Raw genomic sequence first — 22,915 nt, 5'->3', positions numbered from 1 at the left:
GAATTTCATAGAGATTATATCTTTATAAAATATAAATTTTTCATGGAGGGGAGGGTGACAGTGCTGCTTTAATGTTAAAAAACTGTTTTTTAACTTATTAGATCCCACTGTTTATAGTATAAAGCATACATGTTCATGTTCTCCGTAAACACAAGAGGAAAATTACAATCTGGTTTCACATACTGTAGAAGTATGCCTCCGTTTCTAATCTAATGCACTTCCTACACGCTACAAATTGACATCCATCTGTAAAATTCTATCTATAGAGTTATCACTGACAGATCTTCATCTGAGCATCTTTCAAACGGGTCAGAAAATTAGGTTTCAGAAAAAAATTATATTTTTGTAACATATGACCTCAAATTCCTTTCTGTTCACAAAACCGCAAAAAAGTTTCTTTGCATTATATAATTTTTAATTTAAAGGTTTTTAAAATGAAAGGTTTTCTTATTTATGTCTATTTACTAAACCCTGACATTGATCAATTAAGCAGGAATTTCTGAAAACTATCACATTATTTTTGGAGATATTACTTACTAATTTCAACTATTATATCTATTTCAAATTTAGTCGAAAATACCAATATCTACTTACTACTTTGAGTAGCTTGGTTTTCCAATAATGATTACTGATCTCTATAGAAGTTAAGATATTGTCTCAGTCACTTACCACCTGTTTTTCAGCATATACAGCCCTTTTCAGTGATTTTGGGTTGGAATTAGCTAGTATGCGACCAAAATCTCACTACATGTCACCTGTCATAAACGGGCGCTCAGTGTACTGCAAGTCAGCTTTACGTTACAAGGATCACAAAGTGATCCGTTTTTTACTTTCTTCTCCTAGATAAAAAATGGATTTAATTGGGTATGTTTATTGTATTTTATTTGATGATTTGTATTCAGAATCCATACATTTATCTCCCATTTCTATAGTTTCATAACTGTTGGTGAGACCATCATTCACAAATCTTGTAAGTCACAAATTCCCATTAGGCATACTTTTATCAGTCATGGCCAAACTGTGGCTCGCAAGCCGCATGCGCCTCTTCAAACCGCCCAATGTGGCTCGGGGCACTTTTATGGGCCAGCGCTACCATAAGGCCCGGGGGATGCAGTATCTGGCTGACTGTCAGTAGGGGAGCGCATTTCACAGAGCTCCCCTCCCGCCGGTCTCTGTATGTAGCGTGGCCAAGCCATTGACTGGAGTAGAGAACCTTGTTTCCCTCTCCCCAGTCTGACAGGAAGTCGCACACTGAGCGTGCAGAACTACTTCCTTCCTGTCAGAACGGTGAAAGGGAAACAAGTGCTTGAGTGGGTACATGGGGGGTTAGGATGGAAATAAGACACATGGGGGGGTGTGGGGTAAAAATGAGTGGGCTAGAGGAATGAAACACTGGGGGGATGTGATACTAGGGAGCCTAGGGGAATAAGATGAATGAAGGTGCTGGGGGGAATGAGACACAAGGGGACACTGAGTGAGTGAGACACATTAATAAAGGTGCTGGGAGAATGGGACACATGAATGGAGGTACGGGGCGGAATGAGACACAATTAAATATTGTTTTGTATTATGCTTAGACATGTTTGCCTAACCTGTTTATTATAAACATGAGGCTGTTTATGCAGGAGCACACCACCTGCATTATTGACATATGTACTTTTGCTATGACTTCTTTTTTCCTGTATTGTATTTGAAAGATTGACAATAGAAAAAAAAATGTTATTGTATTTTGTTCTCGCTTAATTTTTATTCTCTTGATTTTTGTATATTTAATAAATCATATTAATAAAAATTATAATTCAGTTATTTGGTTCTGTTGAATACTCCAATAAATTTAATGGTGCTCTTGAATATTTCTAAATGTTAACATGAGGCTCTTACAGACATTAGGTTTGGCCACCCCTGGCCTATACATTGTGATGAAAATATCACCAGAAAGCGTATGTAACATGTATGCTTACCTAACAATTACTTCCTTAGGCTAACAATAGCGTCACTGAGAAAGTGTGTCTGGAAGCGTGTAGCAGCCGCACCTCAATGTGACAAGGTGAACACTCAAACTTCTTAGTGTCATGGGTAATATTACAATTCACGGCAAGTACTATCTCACATGAGATGACAACAGATGGCAAGTTATTGTTGGAAGTGTCTTATAAAACAATTTATTCTAGTGTTATTTCAGACATGTAGACGAGTAGGCTCACTAGAGTAAACGTAACTTCATGTATCGAGTAATAATATCATCAATTTGGTAAAACCGTGCTTTGAAAATGTTTTTGAAGAACACAAAAAAAAGTTCGTATTGGCAGTTAAACTACAAAAACAAATTAATAGTAGCTACGGAGTCAAGAGTTCTCTGTTGACACCCAAAATGTAAGTAGGTAAACCATTTTCTAGTGGTTTGACTTGTTACATGGGAGCTGCCAAGCACTCAGCCTCTCTGCAGTCTCAATGCTCTCTTCGCTGAGTTAAGCCTGAAAGTGCAAGGTTCCATGAAATCTCAGGGCATGAGGGGATGAATCCCCACAGAAAACCGGGTATACTTAAAAAATACTATAGCATGTGTTATAAGAGTAGGTTATCCCATTCTACCAATAAACTTTGTAGTGATAATGTATAATTTGCCAGTAGAAATCTGCAGAAAAGGATTACAGCCTCCCCCAACATGCAGATTTTCTCTGGTTCCTAAAATCAATGCTTAGCTCATTGGTTAAGAGCTACAAGCTGACACTCTTACGCCAATAAGAAGGCCCATTCAGATACTAACAGAAGCTCCCTGCAGGAATTTCTGGTTCTTGGAGAGACAGGGAGCAATGCCCAGTGGATACCATGTAAAAAGTCAAACCGTTTGCAACCAGTAAGGTGGCTTATACTGGGGGTGGGTGCATGCCAGGAACCACTACAGCACCATGAAGTGATTATGGTGTTAAAAGTGTTTCTTTAACGGTTTTTAAATGTCATGGATTTCACTGCAAATTTCCAGCTGGTACAAAAATGGCAAATGGCAAAGTATCCAAACTGTTAGCACTTTTCTGTTCAATATTATTGAAAGATTCTGTAAATTCAAGTAAAAACTTGGACAGATGAAAACCCAGCAGAAGTCTGGTCTCTGTTCAGATTTATTTAGTCACTCTAGCTACTAGATCTATGTACCAAAGTTGAGAACAGCATCCTGTGATTACAGGGACACTTAATACTATAGCAACTTCAGTTTATTGAAATGGTAATCCACCTCTAATGTCTACTTGGGGAGGTCTGGATTACTCTTGTCTTCACACGGACCTCCCCACTGAAGTGTACTCTGCTTGGTGAGATTCTTTCCTGACAATGCTGTTTGTATTTACTTTATGTTCATTGGAACTGCTACTTACATATTTCCGACAAATTATCTGACATAAAATAGCTTTGTCTCATGACATTTATTTTCAATATCGCAGTGTTTCCCAAACAAGTCCTCATACCCCACCAACAACCCAGGATTTATGTATTTCCTTCTTTTATTCCAATAAAGATACTGACAAAACCTGGACTGCTGGTGAGTCTTGAGGACTGGTTTGGGAAACACTGGGATAGAGTATTCAGTACTCTTGTGTATTAAGGCAAGAACATAAAAGACCTATTATCCAAGGAATTAATCAACCACTGCAATACGTGTATTAAACAATAATATTTATTCTAAAAGTGTTAGACATCAAATAAGAAATGGTATGGAGTTGGTCAAAGAGACAAGTGGGAGCATGGAAACGGGGTACATGGGATTGACACTAGGAGAGCAGAACGAGATGTGAGAATATAGGAAGAGATAAAGTAATAAATTGAATAGAGAGAGATGCAGGATGAGGAGAGTGAGATGAGAAATTGGAGAATGGGAAGAGACAGGGTGGAAGTATGATGCATGCGTGCTGGGCCAGTTGTGGGAGACAGTGATAGTATTGAGAGAGGCAATTAAATATGAGTAGAACAGATTACAATGCGCTCTTTTAAAATGTTGGGTAGCAATGGTGCAGCATTAAAACTAATAAGATCTAGCTATTGATCTATTTTTCCATTAGGGTTGCCACCTTTAAAGAAAAAAAATCCAACAATGCTAATTAGCATACAAATGTACATATGCATCACATCACAGGGCACGAGAAACAAGAAAAAACACATTTGGAACGGGAAATTCCCTAAGCCACTAATAAACAATTTACACTGTCTGTACTATGTCTGACTCAGAGGCGTAACTAGAAACCACAGGGCCCCGGTGCGAAAATTGCCTTAGGGCCCCCCATACACCTACCTCCCACCCCATACGACAGCGCCTCCCAACACATGCAGACACACACACACCGACACATACATGTAGACACACACATACATACACACACACACACATAGATACACAAACACAGGCATGTGTACACACATACACTCACAGACACACACACACACACACACTCTCAGACAAACACACATACACTCACAGACACACACACACTCACTCCCAGACACACACATACACTCACAGACACACACTCACATATACACTCACACATTCAGACACATACAAACAATCACAGACACACTCACATTCAGACACACACACACACTCACAGACACACAAAATTATATTTACATTTAAATTATATACTTAAATTTAATTTAAAAATGTCCACCCAGCCTCCCTGGAACTGGCATGGATCTGTCCCTGGGGTCCAGTGGGGCTTCAGTGAGGGGACGACTTTGTTCCAGTAGAGACGGCGTGGGAGCTGTGTTCTCCCTGATTTGCTCCCTTTGCGCCGTGCAGGCCATCTACTGATGCCAGGAGCCGGAATATGACGTCATATTCCGGCTCCCAGCATCAGCAGACGGAGTGCGAGGGAGCAGAGCAAGGAGAAGCCCCCTCGCCGTCTCTGCCGGGACACAGCTGCCCGCCAGCAGGCCACCTCTTGGGCCCCCTCATGACAGAGGGAACATGGGGGCGGAATCCCGGTCTGATAGGACGTTCTTGCTTAGTGAGCACTTCCTGTCAGACCGCTCGGCCACGCTACACAAAGGCAGGAGGGGAGCTGCACAGCTCTATCCCCCTGCCAGACACATGCGGACCTGGGCCGGTGAAGCTGTGCACCAGCCCAGAAGGTTCCAGGCGGCTCACGGTCGCAGGGGTTGTGGCTGAGGCTGCGACCGTGGTAGGTACGCCACTGGTCTGACTGTCTGACTGTGCATGTAGCATTGTATAAGTGTTGCAGTGTGTGCATACTGTCTGAATTAGTATGTGTATAGTAGTGTGCATATATAACGGTGTGTTATTGCCTAAATGTGTGTATACTGTGTCAGTGTGTGTCTTTGTGTCTGTATACTGTGAGTGTTGGTAGTGTGTGTCACTGTGTCTACTGTGTGTATATGGAAATATGTGTACCATTCCTGTACAATATAGTTGGTTATTCTAAATCCATTTTTCTAACCAGGCTCCCAAAGTCCCATCACAGAAAATGATCACCCTTTGCATTGCCGGTATATTTGCAATACCGTCACTAACCAGACAACCTCAAACAGTGTCGGTGTTGGTAAAATATGGACCAGGTGGCAACCGTTTCCATTTATCTATCAGTATCATACAGATTAAAATAATGTGTAATGTTTAGTGAGACAAATCATTGAACACTGGTCAAGAGAAGTCAGACACACAAAGAATTGCAGAGTTTCTTTTGTATTTAGATGTTAGAAACATAACATTTCAGTAGTTTTACATGCCTTTGTGAGCGCAATGTTAGGATTTGAATGACATTAACATATGCAGTTGTGGCCTAGCTAACAGTAGATCAACTGCATTGTTCAACAGTCTTTACGCCATGTACAATTTTGCATATTGCTATAGATGACGTCTTTCCCCAATGCTGTGGCTGTACGAACTCTACATGTATCCCAAAAATAAAATAATAATTTAAAAAAACAAAATTCAAACATGGACTACTACAGTTTTTGTTTTAAGTCCCAATTAAGTGTTACACGAAGAAATCTAAATTCAATTAATAATTTAATGAAGTACAGGAGGAAATAAAGGCCTCTATGTATGATTTTCTAATAGTACCCTTCTTTGTTATAGACCAGGGCACCACAATGAAATCCCCACAATTATTAAGAGTAAAAAATATTAAAATTATAGCACCCTTTTTTACGCTGTAGCTCTTTGCTGTGCTCCTTTGTCAAGGCATATGCATTGCTTGGAATTTAAAAAAACATTCTTTTAAAATTCAACTTTAAACAGTTTTTTTCCTTTTGAAGTTCTCTTGTCAAAGCTACAACATGCATTTTGGTTGAACACTACGGTATAAATACTATGTCAGGTGCAATACTAAAACTAGGTATTTGAAACAGATTTGTAAAGAAAAAAGAAAAATATATATATTACATATTTAATTTTTTTTCTTCTAAAGTGAGTGAACATTAGGAAGTGGGGATGGGGGTTCATACATACAATCACAGTTTTCATTTTTAGTGCTAATAAAAGTTATGACTAAGTCTTAAGATGGACATCTTTCGATGGCCACCTCTTAGGCAGTGTCCGAAGAGGAATCATACGAAGCTGAAACAATAAAGTTACCGGGCCCAGAATGGCTGGCCATTGACTGGGCAGCTTGCTGGCTCAAGTTATTACATATCAGCACTAGCTGATTGCTTTGTGCTTCGGACAATGTGCTACAACTTTGATACACACTGAAGTTGGTTTTCCTTCCAGGAATGTTTCCCTTCTCACACATTGTCTTCACCATCTTCGCCAGTTTGTTTTTTCCAAGGGCTTGGCAATTATACCAGTGAAGAGCAGCTAAGTTGACAACAGGCTTAATAGATAAATAAAAAGGGGCATCTTCATAACGCATTGCTGGTGGCCGTCTCTGTGCATATTCCTTATAGTCCTGTACAGGGCAGGTTTGTGGAGAGTGAGGTGTGGCGTACACTCTACATTCTGTCCCTGCTCTCTTGATTTTAACATCGGGGCTTTCCTGACCCATCCATTCAAGGAACTCCAGCCCAGTTTCCAACACTCGAAGTCTGACATCACCCCACTTAAGTGTTGAGCCATGAAAGCCAGTGCAGTGTCCGAAGGCTTTGGTATTGTTTAACCAAACAAGGTTTAGAAGTCCTTCAGGATTGTATCGACTCAGGAGGCCTCTCTTTCGAAGAATTAGTTCATCAGCAAAGGTGAGTTTCATAGACTTATGTGGTTTATTTCCCTTTCCTTTACATCTCAGTTCAATTTGCTTTTGTTTTAGAGCTTCCTGGGACCTCTTAAATTCCTTGTCTCTAGTGATGCTATATCCATACCTGTGCTCCTTCAGATAACGCTCCAGTCCACACTGGTAGTTAGCTAAGCTGTTTGGCTCATATTCTGATCCATCTTTCTGTCTAGCATCTACAAAGAAGGAAGCCAAGTAGTCATCTAGTTCTTTACAAGGAATCATGTAGATTTCTCGGATTTCCAAAGGATACTTGGAGATAATGAACTCCCTAAAATTGCGAAGAGCTGTTTGTGTGCTACGTATAGTTTTTTCATTCTGTTCTCGGCTTAACTCTGCTGCTACATCATCTTCATCTAAAGAGAAAAAAGAGGGTGCACGGGGAATGGGTAAGATAGAAAAAATGAAGATATACAGAGTAAATTAAAACAGAAAAGAGTTGAAAAAGAAGAGAATAGAAATGAAAAGAACAGAAGCAAATAAATAAAAAAATGCAGATAAATAATGTATAAATGAAAAAAAATTATAGATGGTAAAAAGGGGAAAGGGGAAAGAAATTGGGAAGAAAAAAAAGAAGTTGGTGAATTTTTGAACACAGATCCTACAGGTCCGTATTTATTAAATCAATAGCTCATTTTAGAACAATATTACATACCTGTCTCACGTTTGGAAAGCCAACTTCAGTAGTTTCACAAATGATGTACAAGGGCATGACAAAAACGAATTCAGAATAAGTTCTTCAAGGCACTGGGCACTCATAGTGCAGGTAGATTTTCAGGAAGAAAAAATTGTGACATTTGAAACTAATCCTCATTTTTTTTTTAGGGGGAGAACACGTGAGATAAAAACTGTAACTTTTTGTTTTTATTTATCCCACTGCATCATGCGTGTCAAATGAATTTCTAAACCCATTTGTATGTGCTTCATTTGTGAAACCAGAGGTTTGACTGGTTCCAATTCATTAGTTTGCAAAATAGTTTTCTCTTTCAGAACAATTAGGAAATATTATATGAAATAAATCCACATACCGCATTTGCAACAGCAGATAATAATATTAATCATAAAGAAGCATGAATAAGCAATGAAAAAAACATTATCTTTCCTGCTCAAAATGCAAAATATATTAGTTATATAGTAACATAAAAGGTTTATTACACTATTGAAACATAAATGTTATGTTCTAGATCAGTGCTGTCTAATCTTTAGTGAGAGTACTTAGTGTGCACATTCTTCTGAATGTTTGGGTGCCAGACCCCATCAAATATGTCTTATAACAATGGATTTAGTTTTTTTTAGGAGTTGTTGTGCATATAGACTATACCTTTAGTTCAGACTTAAAATGGAATATCAATTGGTTGGTGCAGTGGACCTGGGAAATCCAGATTCAAATCCACCTCACTGGTGTCCTTGGACAAGACAATAACAATATATATCTCAACTCAAACTCATAGATTGTAAGCTCGTTTGAGCATGGCCTTCTTCATCTCTAAATATCCCCTTTCTATACGTGTAAAGCACCTTAGCATATGTTCTAACTTTCACAAATATGTCTCAAACGCTGAGCCAAAGTAGAATTTTCTCCAACTGGCAATGTAACAGACATTCTGCCTTACATATGAAAACATTTAAATATTGTATAATTTTTAAACAAAAAAAGAGGTAGTTTCTATGCAGAGACAATAACTCTCGTCAACGTAACAGTATTTTAGCGACATCTCAGGACATGAATATAAGAAATAACTATTTAAAATCGTGATATGCATGGCTGTGACAGAAGAAAAGATAGAAAGATGACAGGAAAGAGGAAGAGGGAAAGAAAAGTTTGACTAATATATATATATTTTTTTTTCCTAGTAACAGGATTCATTGCTTGGTTAACACCATTATGGTTTCAATTATCAAAGTTAAAGGGACACTACAGTCACCAGAACAACTACAGCTTAATGTTCTGGTGAGTATAATCATTATATGTAGGCATTTTCATGCAAAGAATAGGCAGTGCTTACATTGTCCCTAGGGGCACCTCAAGTGCCCACTCTTCTGATGGCCACTGGAGGTACTTCCTGGGGCAGTGCTGCACAGTAGGCAGCACTGCCGTTCAGGGGTCGCTGAATTTTCCTCTTAGAGATGCATTGATTCAATGCATCTCTATGAGGAAGTGCTGATTGGCCAAAAATGGCATTTGGCCCGCCGCCTTGCTGATTTTTAGACAATCCAATGCTTTCCCATGGATTGGCTAAAAATTGCCTGTGCCAGCTAATCCACACAGCGCTGGAAATAAGGGGAGTTTTAATTCCTTTTAAGGGGGCTGAGGGGGTGCAAGCCACCTAAATGGTGGGTTAAGCACTATAGGGTCAGGAATACAGGATTAAAGAGACGGCATATTACAGAAATATGTAAGTATAATATTCTGTTTCAGGTGATATAAAGAAAGTGTCTAGACAAAATGTTAGTTTTTTTTAAATCCTTAAATATATTGAATTGAAAAATAAGTAAAAGTCTGAATCCCAGTCGACAGTCACAGTAAATCTAGAAAAGGCACTCATTTGATTATTCTAGTTCTGGGGGCACCTGCTCCCGAGATCCAGCGTAAATTAAAAAAAAGCTGCTCTGAGCTCAGGGTTGGTGACATATTTTATTGAAGCAAACAACAACAGGTGGACCTGGCAAGTTTTTGGCACAGTAGTATATTTATCAGTACGTGACAGTCTAGGTAAATCTTAAGTTATAGAGGAGGATAATATTAGGCAGTAGGGTTACAAATTGTATTGTGATAGCTGTCTGTTAGCAGTTAGAAGAATGGTCTTATCTCTGAACAACATATGCATTTCCTGAGCAACCTACATCTTGCCTCCCCATACCATCAAGGATTTTTTTTTTTTATAAACTGAGAATTCCAAGGAATTAACCATGGATTGCAAATTTAAATCTGAAATAGATAAAGTAGAAAAACCTCTCTGATTTAGCTGGTTTTGCAGCGATTTTTTAATTATCTGATCAATTCCTAACAACGCCCAGTTTAGTGCTAAAAATGGTTTGTCTGAGGGTTAGAAGAGATGGAGAGTGTCTAGTTGTCACCCTTATACCTTTCAACTGGCTTGTCATTATTATTCTACCACTTCAGGATGGCAAGGGAACATTCTTACAAATGGAAATTAACCCCTTAACACCGCAGCCAAATGTACAAGTTGTGAACGAAACAAAATGTAAACAAAACCTGGCATTTGCGCTATATGTCTGTCCAACCGTAATTCACCTCTTTCATATTAAATGCACCCCCCCTTATTATATATCATTTTATTCAGGGGAAACAGGGCTTTCATTTAATATCAAATATTTAGCTATGAAACATAATTTAATATGAAAAAATGGGAGAAAATAAGATTTTTTTTCATTTTTTTAGTTCTACATGACATTTTAACTGTCAATGTCATAATACTGTTTGCTTTTACTGCAATAAAATACACGTATTTGTATTCAGCAAAGTCTCACGTGTAAAACAGTACCCCCTATGTACAGGTTTTATGGTGTTTTGGGAAGTTACAGGGTCAAATATAGCGCGTTACATTTGAAATTGAAATTCGCCAGATTGGTTACGTTGCCTTTGAGACTGTATAGTAGCCCAGGTAATAAATTTACATCCATAATGGCATACCATTTGCAATAGTAAACGACCCAAGGTATTGCAAATGGGGTGTGTCCAGTCTTTTTTAGTAGCCATTTGGTCACAAACACTGGCCAAAGTTAGCGTTAGTATTTGTTTGTGTGTGAAAAATGCAAAATACGCCAATTTTGTCCAGTGTTTGTGACTAAGTGGCTACTAAAAAAGACTGGACATACCCCATTTGCAATACCTTGGGTTGTCTACTATTGCAAATAGTATGCCATCATAGGGGTAATTTTAATTCTTGGGCTACCATAGGGTCATAAAGGCAACGTAAGCAATCTGGCGAATTTTAAAGTGAAAAAAATGAAACACAAGCCTTATATTTGACACTGTAATTTTTGAAAACACCATAAAACCTGTACATGAGGGGTACTGTTGTACTCGGGAGACTTCGCTGAACACAAATATTTGTGTTTCAAAACAGTAAAAAGTATTGCAGCAATAATATCATCCGTGTAAGTGCTGTTTGTGCGTGAAAAATGCAAAAAACATCACTTTTACTGGCGATATCATCGTTGTAATACATTTTACTGTTTTGAAACACTAATATTTGTGTTCAGCGAAGTCTCCCGAGTAAAACAGTACCCCCCATGCACAGGTTTTATGGTGTCTTGGAAAGTTATAGGGTTAAATATAGTGCTAGCAAATTAAATTCCCTTTACTTTCGGCATGGGTTGTCAGGCAGGTCCCGCTAATTGTAATTAATTAGGATACCTAATTATGTAAAATTATTACATAAATATATGTGTAGAATTAATATATGTATATATATACATATGTGTATATATACGTATATATATATATAATTTTTTTTTAATATTTTTATTTATATATAGGTATATATATAGTGATATATACGTATATATTTATGTATATAGATATATATATTATTTCGTTATAAGTGTATTTTGATATAACTATATATATATTAATATCACAATACAGTTAGAACGAAATAAAACACATCTATATATTTTTTAATATTTTATTTTTAATTTTTTTTTTTTTTTTTTTTTTACGTATTTACATATTTATTTTTTTATATTATTTATAAATATATATATAACAATAATTATATATATATTTAATCAGTATCAGTCTACGTGTAATTTGATATTAATATATATATATATATAATTATATATATATTAATATTAAAATACACCTAGACGGTGTATGTGTGTGTATGTATATGTGTATATATATACTTAGATCATATATAACATTTTTTTATTTGATTTTCAGCCAGCAGGGGGACCAACTGTCATTACAGTTGGTCCCCTGCTGGCAATGCAGCAGGCAGCTAACCCGGCCATGTGATTGTGAGGTCCTCGCAAGGACCTCACTCTCACATGGGCGGGAGGGCTCCTGGAGGGCGGACGTGCCGCGGGGGGCTCCCTGGGAGTCCCCCCAACCGCGATCGCCGACGTGGGATCGCCGGCGACCGGGTAAGTTACAAAAAAACGGAGGGCGTACTATTACGCCCTGCGGCGTTTAGAGCCGCTTTTAAAAGGACGTAATAGTACACCCTCCGGTCATAAGGGGTTAAAGACGTGACACAAAATTCAATAAATGGAAATTGTTATAATAATCAGATAACATATTTGTATAATGAAGACATAGGCCAATAATAAAATAAAGATACAGCATCCAGAACACATGAAAAACCTGCTTATTATTAACAGCGTCAAACAATTCTAAATTAAAATGCAAAAGTTATTCCTACTACCGTGTTTCTCCGAAAATAAGACCGGGTCTTATATTAATTTTAATCACAAAAAACACACTAGGGCTTATTTTCAGGGTAGGGCTTAGAGCCAATCTGTCAGCCAGTGTCCGCGCTGTGTAACCCCCCCAGAGACCCTCACCTCCCCCTCCCTGTAATATTCTCCCCTCCCTCCCTCCCTCCCTCCCTGTAATACTCTCCCCCCTCCCTCCCTGTAATATTCTCCCCCCTCCCTCCCTCCCTGTAATATTATCCCCCCTCCCTCCCTCCCTGTAATATTATCCCCCCCTCCCTCCCTGTAATATTATCCCCCTCCCTCCCTCCCTGTAATATTATCCCCCCTCCCTCCCTCCCTGTAATACTCTCCCCCCTCCCTCCCTCCCTGTAATACTCCCCCCTCCCTCCCTGTAATACTCCCCCCTCCCTCTCTGTAATACTCCCCCCTCCCTCCTTGTAATACTCCCCCCTCCCTCCCTGTAATACTCCCCCCCTCCCTCCTTGTAATACTCCACCCCTCCCTCCTTGTAATACTCCCCCTCCCTCCCTGTAATACTCCCCTCCCTCCTTGTAATGCTCCCCCTCCCTCCCTGTAATACTCCCCACCCACCCCCCTGTAATACTCCCCCCTCCCTCCCTGTAATACTCTCCCCCCTCCCTCCCTGTAATATTCTCCCCATCCCTCCCTGTAATACTCCCCCCCTCCCTCCTTGTAATACTCCCCCCTCCCTCCCTGTAATACCCCCCCCCCTTCCTCCCCCTCCCTCCCTGTAATACTCCCCCCCCCCCTCCATCTTCTCCTCACCTCCCCTGTAGCGTGGCCGAGCTCCTCTCCGGTCTGCGACCCGGCCGGACTGACCTGGAAGTGCACACTCAGTGTGCACTTCCTGTCAGTCCGGGCGGGTCGCGGACCGGAGAGGAGCTCGGCCACGCTACAGGGAAGGGGAGGTGAGGCAGTGCGGCAGCCGTCTGAGCGCTCTCTATAGAGCGCTCAGGCGGCTGAGGCATTTAAAGGGCCGCCGGCCCTGCCTAGGTCTTATTTTCGGGGTAGGGCTTATATTGCAGCCCACCCCGAAAATTCAGCTAGGGCTTATTTTCGGGGTAGGGCGTATTTTCGGGGAAACACGGTAATAAGTTCAAGGAAGGGTGAAGCTAAAAGATCCATCAATCGCCAATCTAATGACCACAAAGAGAGCTACTGAATATATAACACCAGAAACATACACTGGTCCATTAAGCCTCGGTTTGCTTTTTTTTGTATTGTTAATGAGCTGTGGTTATTTTCTAATAACACCATTTAGTAAAGATTTTGGATAAACCTGTGTTGTGTTGCAATTGTTTGATATCCATGAGAACAGAGTACTGTTGTGTATTTTTTTAACAAAAGATCAAAAGGTTAAACAATAACAACACTTTTACACGCCCTTCTTTTTGCTCATATGTACCAAGGGTGCCAATATTAGTGGAGGGCATCGTATATGTAAATTATTTATTATTTATAAAATATTTTACCAGGAAGGATACATTGAGATTTCTCTCGCTTTCAAGTATGTCCTGGGTCCACAAAACATTGCATTGTTACAATAGGATACAATATTACAAATATACAAACTATATATATATACACACACATAAATAAATGTAATACATAAGAGGTAATAAATATATTCAACCATGACAGGTGCATTATGTGCTAAGGGATATTGCCATAGATCTCTTAATAGATTTTAGATTGAATGAAGATTTGACTGTGTCCCAGAGGTTATTCTATAATTGCGGTGCTCTCTAGGAAAATGAGGATTGAGCCACTTTATTTTTGTATTGCGGTATGCTAAATATCGTGCTAGTACTGGATCGGAGGTTATAGGAGGTGGGAACAGCCGGGGAGAGCATTCTACTCAGGTAGGGTGGGAGCTTCCAAGAAATGCTCTTATGCACAAGGCTGGAAAGATGAAGAGTGCGTCGGGATTCCAGCGACATCCAGTTTTGCTCTTTTAACATGTCACAGTGGTGGGTAAAGTAATTACATTTTAGTACAAAGCGGCAGAACAAATTATATAATGTATTACGTTTATTAAGGTGGGTTTGCGGTGCGAGTGCATACACTACATCCCCACAATCAATGACTGGCATTAGCATTTGCTGCACTTTCTGTTTCATTACTGTAGGGATTAGGCAGGATTTGTTTCTGTACAGGGCACCTAGTTTTGGGTAAAGTTTTGAAGAGATTTTTTTCAATGTGAAGGCCAAAGGAAGGATTGGGGTCTAGCAATATACCTAGGTATTTAAAAGAGCAGACTGCTGTCAGTGTGCCATTTGAATTTGTTCTGATACACAATTGTTGATTCTGTAGTTTACGTAATTTAGATACAGTTCCAAAGATCATTGTAATGGTTTTGTCAGTGTTTAGGAAGAGTTTGTTATCCGCTATCCACTTTTCTACCTCTGTGAATTGGTTTTGGAGCACAGCCTCAAGCTGCAGTAGCTTGGAATTACGAACGTAAATTACAGTGTCGTCTGCATACATGTGTACAGTTGAGGATTTGCAGACGTTAGGCAGATCATTTATAAATAATGTGAATAGCAGGGGGCCGAGTAAGAGCCTTGGGGAACAACACACGTGACTGGAAGAGGGAGGGAAGCGCTATCAGAAACGGCCACATATTGCAATCGGTCTGAAACATACGATCGAAACCAGGTTAGCAGACGATCACCAATGCCTAAGTTTTTGCAAAATAATGCCATGGTCTACTGTGTCACAGGCCTTGGCAAAGTCAAGGAAAATAGCTCCAGTTAAGTCTACTTGTTCCATGCCAATTTTGATGTTATTGCAAACTTTTAAGAGGGCAGTCGAAGTTGAGTGATTTGAATGAAAGCCTGATTGATCAGGGGTCAGATAATTTTATCGTTGATAATATTCACATAGTTGTGTGTGGATGCATTTTTCCAAGATTTTTGACAATACAGGGAGCAATGATATCTGGCGATAGTTAGATACCAAAGTATTGTCACCACTTTTATGGATAGGTACAACTTTTGCAGTCTTCCACAGTTTGGGTATGTATCCTGAAACCAGAGATTAATTGATAAGGGTTTAGCAATTGCTGGCACACTGAGCTTCAGCAACATTGCTGGGATTTGATCTGGTCCACACTGTTTTTTTATTTTTCAATTATTAAGATGTTTATTAACGACAATAACAGGCACAGGTCTAAAATTGAGTTTCTCTGTATGAGGAGTTTGAAGATTTGGCGGGCCTGATCTTTATTTGCAGTCTGAAAATGAGTGTCATTTGTTATCTTAGCAACCAGGGTGGTAGCACATCCAACAAAATAATTATTAAAGGCATTTGCTACATCTAGGGGGTGTTGCAGTGTTTGGTTGTCCATTTTGACAGTGGAGGGTTGGGAGTGGATTGTGGGGGTTTGTATGCTATTTATGATTTTCCAAAAGTTTCTTGGGTTTGATAGGTTGTTGTTCAAATTTTCACAGAAATTTTGTGCCTTTGCCATTTTTGTTTGTTTTGTGCATGCATTTCGCCATCTGTCTGTAAGTACAGTGATCATTCATGGAGCCAGTACACTTGAACTTTGACCACAGTGAATCTCTAAACTGGTACATTTGAAGGAGGTCAGCTGAAACCCAGGTTAGGGGTATTCCAAACACAGCTCGGACTGATAAAATGCAATTGCAGAGTCTAGATCTGGTATTAGACCTAATATGTGCCATGGTATGTTCTTGAGATCATTTAAAAAGGATTCAAGATTACATTTTTTGAAAGACCTGGTGATTATAATCTTGGGAGGGGATTTAGTGGCCTTTATTTTGCGTATGCAGTACACTAGACAGTGGTCACTGAAAGTGTTATGGAGAACAGCCGCCTCCTGGATTCTGTGAGGACAACTGGAGAGAATCCAATCTAGCAAGGTATGGTTCTGGCTTTTAATATTAATGCGAGTTGGGGAGGAAATTAATTATGTTAGCTGCAAAGTCTTAAACAGCCTACATGATTTATTATTTTTAGGATTCAGCTAATCAATATTAAAATCTCCAAAAACCAACAGTTCACTTTTTTGGTTTTGAGCTACAGTTTCACTTAGTAGTTGGGCTATGTCAGAAAGGTAGTGCGCACCAGAGAGCTAGGTGGGTGGTAGATTCCGGCAACAATGATAATTTTACTGAAAGGGATCTCAATTGTGCCAGAAAGGAAATCAAAGGCAGAAGGGGAGTTATAGTTTTTTAAAGGGAACGCCAGGCTTGTAGTGAATCCAGTTTAGGGAGCAAGCTATGGATGTACAGTATATTTGTAACAAAATAAAGTATGAATACATTTTTTAAAATGGGTAATAATTTTAAGGAAAAAAAAGGAATTATCTTTTTTATTGCTTATAATAAGTTTTACACATCAAGTGCATTGTCCCCGCTGACCTTAAACATGCCACTGTAGTACCTATCCTGAAAAAAACATCCCTCGATCAGTCCTCCCCCTCTAACTATCGCCCCATATCCCTGCTCCCTTTTTCCTCAAAGCTTCTGGAAAGACTTATCTTTACCCGTTTGTCTCACTTCCTCATTCAACTCTCTCCTTGACCCTCTTCAATCTGGCTTCAGCCCCCTCCACTCTACTGAGACTGCTCTTATCAAAGTTACTAACTGTCATGCCAAAACATGAGTTGGCATTTGATATATGAGTTGTTTTTGTACATATTGGGATAACAATCTACTGTAGGCTTTGATCTAACACCAAGCCTAAGTGTCAGGGTACCTGAGGCCTCTACCTCCGAGAGAGGTAGAGACTTAGTCGTTCATCCATCCGGACGGCTTGATTTCCCTCTTTCTCGCGGTCCATCCGGTCATGCAAAGCCGGCCGCGAGGGAGTGACTCCCTTTTATAGCATGACGTCCGGAAGTCGACGTCAGGACGTCAACCCGGAACGACCTGTCGGAGGTGTGTCTACTTATCTGAACAGGGCATTTAACAGTGCTTCTTTCATTAGCTCATTGCCCTGTCGTGGTTCTAGCTTGTTCTAGTCACTCAGTGCTCGTGTTTTCTAGTTATCCCTTTTGGTTTTGACCCGGCTTGTTTGCTCTTCTCTGCTTATCTCTGTTACCCTTGATCCGGCTTGTCTATCGCTTACCTGTCTTCTGTTACCCTCGACCTCGGCTTGTCTTTGACCATTCTCTACTGTACTACTTACGTTAGTCCGGCCATTCTAAGGTCCGGTATACGTATCTGGCTACTGTTTGTACTCTGCGTGTTGGATCCCTGTCCCGATCCTGACACTAAGCTTTAAAACTTCTAGATAACCATTACCAGAGCTGGACATAGATTGCCGTAAAAAGGTATTGGTGCATATGCTCTGACTTTGGGCTACTCAAAGCAAAACATTATTTAAGAAAATATGGAGTGGGCAATAAACTGCCAGGCCAAACCTCTCTGGTCCACCCAGGGGTCTGCCCACTTAGAAACAACTAGTTTTAGATATATAATGAGGATGTTGGACTATCCAGGGAGAGATTTCTTTTTTCAACAACTAAACATCTGAATCTCCCACAAGAATTATATATAAGCAGTATATATATTTTATTTTATGGACTGTTTTGCAATTTGTTATCTGTGTTTCTGTATGTCTGTATTCATTTCTGTATTTATGTACACAGCACTGTGAATCTTTTTGCCAGATTAAATGTTTACTTCATCAGCTTGTTCTCTATGAGCTCACTCTTCTGAGGAAAGCTCAGGTAAACACGTTACCAAAAGGGTTAATTATATATGTCTGATCAGTAAAGTAAGGTTGTGATATTATAATTCTACTGTGTGTGGGGTAACCTAAAACGCCTGGATATAAAGTCTTGGTGGTGGCAGTAAAGTGTGTAGAAGGGATTGCAGGGGTTACTTAGTGGTGGCTGGGACTAGCAACAGGTAAACCAGGGGTCTGGTGTCATTAACCCTTTCACTTCCACACTCTCCCCACTGTCTCGGCTGGGCCAATAAACATTTGTGACAATAACAACCTAATCACAGCTAAATCCAAAGGCCATACTAAATCTTCTCTCTGCTGCCTTTGATACTGTTGATCTCCTTCTTCAAACTCTTCAATAACTAAGTCTCTATGACTCTGTCCTCTCGTGGTTTTCCTGTTATCTCTCCAAATGTTCATTCAGTGTCTCCTTTTCGAATGATACCTCCTCCTTTCGTCCTGTCTCGGTTGGAGTCCCGCAAGACTCTGTCCTTGGTCCCCTTTTATTTTTCTCTTTATACTGCCTCTCTTGGCAAACTTATTACCTCATTTGGAGTCCACTAACACCTGTATGCTGATGACACCCAGATTTCTCTCTCCTTCCCGGACCTCTCCTCTGCCGTCCTGCAACGTGTCACTGCTTGCCTTTCTTCCATCTCTGACTGGATGTCCTCCCGCTTTCTGAAACAAAATCTCTCTAAAACTGAGCTCCTTGTCTTTCCTCCTTTTAATACTGATCCTCCTCTTTCGCTCTCCCTTCAAGTTAGTGGTACCCACATCAGTCAATCCTTGCAAGCACGCTGACTTGGTGTCATACTTGACTCTGGTCTCACCTTTGAGCCTCACATCCAGCATGTTACCAAGTCCTGTAGATTCCATCTTAAAAACATAGCCCGCATCTGCCCTTTTCTTACCCAAGATGCTACTAAGGAGCTTGCCCATGCTCTAGTAAGTTCCCGCATGAATTATTGTATCCCTCTCCTAATTGGTCTTCCCAAAAAACGTAAAAAAAAACGTAAAAATTCAAAGTGCTAACCCATACCTATAAAGCATTGACCAATTTTAGACCCTCTTATATTTCTTCACAGATCCATAGGTATCCCCTTTTTCGGTCTTTCCGCTCTGCCCGTGACCTTCTCCTGTCCGCTGCTTGCTTGCAGGACTTCTTGCAGGACTTCTCGCGGGTGGCTCCCTTCCTATGGAATAGCCTGCTTACCGCCATCAGACTCTCCCCTAGTCTTCAATCATTTAAGAAGTGCCTTAAAACCCATCTCTTTAGGAAAACTTATGGCCTCCCAGGGTAACCTATTCCTCACATACCTGTCTCTTGCTCCCTCCTGAAGGGCAGAACTTTACTCTCTACTCCAGCTCTGCTTCACTCCCACCTTATTTGATTGATATTTCCTGTCCTAATGTGTTTTACACCCTACCTCCTATAGACTGTAAGCTCGTTTGAGCAGGGTCCTCTTCAACCTATCGTTCCTGTAAGTTTTCTTGTAATTGTCCTATTTATAGTTAAATCCCCCTTCTTATAATATTGTAAAGCGCTACGCAATCTGTTGGCGCTATATAAATGGCAATAAAGTGCAACCAAAGGAAAATAACTCTAAATAGATTCACATCAGTCTTGATTGTTAAATGCCTCATATGTGGGATATAAACTAATTTTTGGTAGTTAACACTAATTCTACACCAACCCTACTTCTAACCCTATGCTTACGCTAACTTTGATCCTACACCTATCCTAACCTTCCCCCGACCCTATCCCTAATGCAGCTTTAACCCTAACCCAGCATTAACCCTTACCTTACACTAATCCTACACTAAACCTATCCCTACCCTTACACTAACCCTAACTCCGAGGGATTTCAGTACTGACACCAGCAGAGGGATTTCCCAGTTTACCAAGCACAGTGTACTCTCTGAGCGCTCTCTACTGTGTGATTGCTGCATGAGATGTAAATCAGCCTCTCATGCTGCAGGAGAGGGGGGAACTTAAAGGGATAGTCTATTGTCGAAATACAAAAAAATGAAAAACCCTCAATAAAATACCCTCAATGAAAACATGCATGCATTTAATGATGCATTTTTTTAATTGGAGGTATATTTTAAAACAGCTTGTAAATACTGCAGATTTCTGATCTGCAGCCTTTCAACTCCTTCTCTTTTTTCCCCAGCCCAGACTTTCTGCGATTCTCAATAACTGTGTTCCACATCAATAATCACATAGATGGTACACAGCATCAACATGGAACTAATAGCAGACAGGAGATGGAACACTGCAAGGACACCTAGGTGACAGGTTACATAAAATAAATATTGTGAATTTCAGTTAAATTCAACAAACCTAAGCAGCTTTGAGAGGTAGACTTACTGCTGCGGATTAGTAAATAACACTCAGTGTTCTAGAGTAATTGTTGCAGGATATACAATGTTAGATTAGCACAAGTGATATTTTTTTGTTGTTGAATTAATTTTTTTTTTTTTTCATTTATAAAACATTTGCCTATTTTTTTTTTATAATTCTTTATTTTGTTGTGCATGGGATAACAAATGCATACCTGCAATGTCGCAACAGCTGTCACAGGCAATTGGAAAACAAGCATAAGTCAACAGTTGCATGGCATTTATAGAAAAGCACATTTTTATATTTTATAAAACAAACTGAATACAGGCTGATCGTATATATGTCTATCTTAGTGGATCAACGAGCGTAAGACAATAAACATACAGCGGTACTTAGGTATAAAAAAAAAAAATAGGTGAAGACATGCAAATAGTGTCTAACTAGCTGGATCTTGCTGCTTAACCCCTTAAGGACCAAACTTCTGGAATAAAAAAGAATCATGGGTTAAGTTGCCTAAGCTGGATTTTATCGAGTTAAATGCTTATTAGGCATCGATAGCCCCTGCAGCTTTAATTCAAGAGGTAGTGCCCTGTTGGAAATCAGAGATGGTATACGAACACGATTTGCACAGAGGGTACAGTGTCGACAGTGCTGCTAATGTTATGTAGATTGAGCGTTACTCGTGGTACAGTGACCTATCTATTAGTGTGTACATTTAGATGCTACTTAGTACTATGATAGGAGACAATGAGTGTGCACTGGTTATCCTGTTGAGTTTCCTTAGAAGAACTGACTGATAATATAGGAACACTCCAAGTGATGGGCATTTGAGTTCCTATGCCCCCAGTAGGGGTATGAGGCAGGTTGCTGCACACACAGTGTGGCCTTTGTTGTTATTCTGTCATATTTACTCAGTCCGCAGTGTGGAGGCTGAAGGCTGGAAAGTCCCCCTGTGGTACAGAGTGCGCCCCAGCTGCTGTCCTCTAGCCGCTGTGGTTCAAATGGTAGGTGTTGCCGTGGGGGTACTGTGAGATGGGGCGATGTGGTGCACGTGTGTCATGCGTCTGGACCGGGTCGAGGGGTGGTCTGCTGGGTCTGGTGATCCGGTTCTACACTGCTTATACCGGTTTGCCGCCTTTCCGACCTGTTTGCCGTGTGTGGGTACCTGTGGTCTGTCATTTACCGATGTTGAGTATGATCGCGTTCCCACCGATCCGCTGTCATCACCAGGTATGTAGGGACTTGGATTTGTGGGAGTTGCATCCCCCAGGGAGCAGAAGGTGGCAGTCTCCCCTGTGCGCTCTGTCTGATTCGTGGTTGCCACCATTTTAGATGTGGCTTGGGCTGTGTTGTGGCAGTGCGTTGGGGCCTTGATACCTTTGTTGCTGTAGGAGCAGCAGAGTGTGGGCCGGGATCACCCCCACCGGCCCAGAGGGGGGGGGGGGGGGGCAGGGCCCAGTTCGGCCATCTGAGGGAGTCCGGCTGGACACCGTCGGGCAGGATAGTGGGGCAGCGGCCGTCCCCCCCACTCACTGCCCGAGTAGGCCTCATCCAGTGAGGACGACAGTTATCTCTTCGAGGGACTAAAACAAAAAAAATTGCAAGCCTCTCCTCGGTTCCAGTGCTTCCTCATGTGCTGGTCCACCGCTTTTGGTCATCTGGTAGGATCAAGAATCCCATTTTTGAGCTTAAAAGTTGGAAAATTGCTGGAGCTGTTGTTACATGCGACCAGCCAGCATGGCGGTCAGGCCCCGCCTAAAATGTATTTTTGCTTCATCTATTAACCCAGAGAAGGGCAAAATAATCTGGACATACCTTTATCAGCAAATGTCAAGTAAAAAATTATTATTTCCAGCCCCATGTTAAGAACATCAACTTTATTTTGTTTAAACATTAAATTGATAATTTGGGTCATGAATTCTTTCACTGTTTTAATATCTCCTACACTTAGAAAAATCTTGTGACCCAATCTCAAGTTCATTAGGCACCTTGAAAACCTTAAACAGAGTTGCTCTCACATGCACGGACTTCTAAAACGAATTATGAATTTTACTCAAAAGCAGCATGGAACTAAACATTTTAATGTTATTACAGTGATAAATCTGTAGATTAGGGCTGGACACGTATAATGGTTTCTGCTGAAATAAATGAATAATTCAGTACATGATCATTCTTTGTAGCCTTATTATTTTGTAATGACTGATGTTATATGCCACAC

The 22,915-nt window shown here is 40.3% G+C and overlaps 1 protein-coding gene across 2 annotated transcripts in view; it reads right to left on the bottom strand.

Moving 5' to 3' along the window:
• The window catches only part of KIAA1958 (KIAA1958 ortholog), a 117,356-nt gene that overhangs the window by 15,145 nt on the left and 79,296 nt on the right, over positions 1-22,915 (bottom strand). The window contains exon 3 of one of the 2 annotated variants that reach the window (XM_063455297.1): positions 5,707-7,576. The exons of the other annotated variant lie outside the window; for it this stretch is intronic. Coding sequence (XP_063311367.1) covers positions 6,537-7,576 — 1,040 coding nt within the window. The 3' untranslated portion in view covers positions 5,707-6,536. Of the gene's footprint in view, positions 1-5,706; positions 7,577-22,915 lie in introns of those variants that run through there. 2 annotated transcript variants of the gene reach the window in all.

The sequence above is a fragment of the Pelobates fuscus genome, chromosome 5 (assembly GCF_036172605.1).
Source record: "Pelobates fuscus isolate aPelFus1 chromosome 5, aPelFus1.pri, whole genome shotgun sequence".
Taxonomy (NCBI): Eukaryota; Metazoa; Chordata; class Amphibia; order Anura; family Pelobatidae; genus Pelobates; species Pelobates fuscus.
This window is presented reverse-complemented; position numbering and strand designations above follow the sequence as displayed.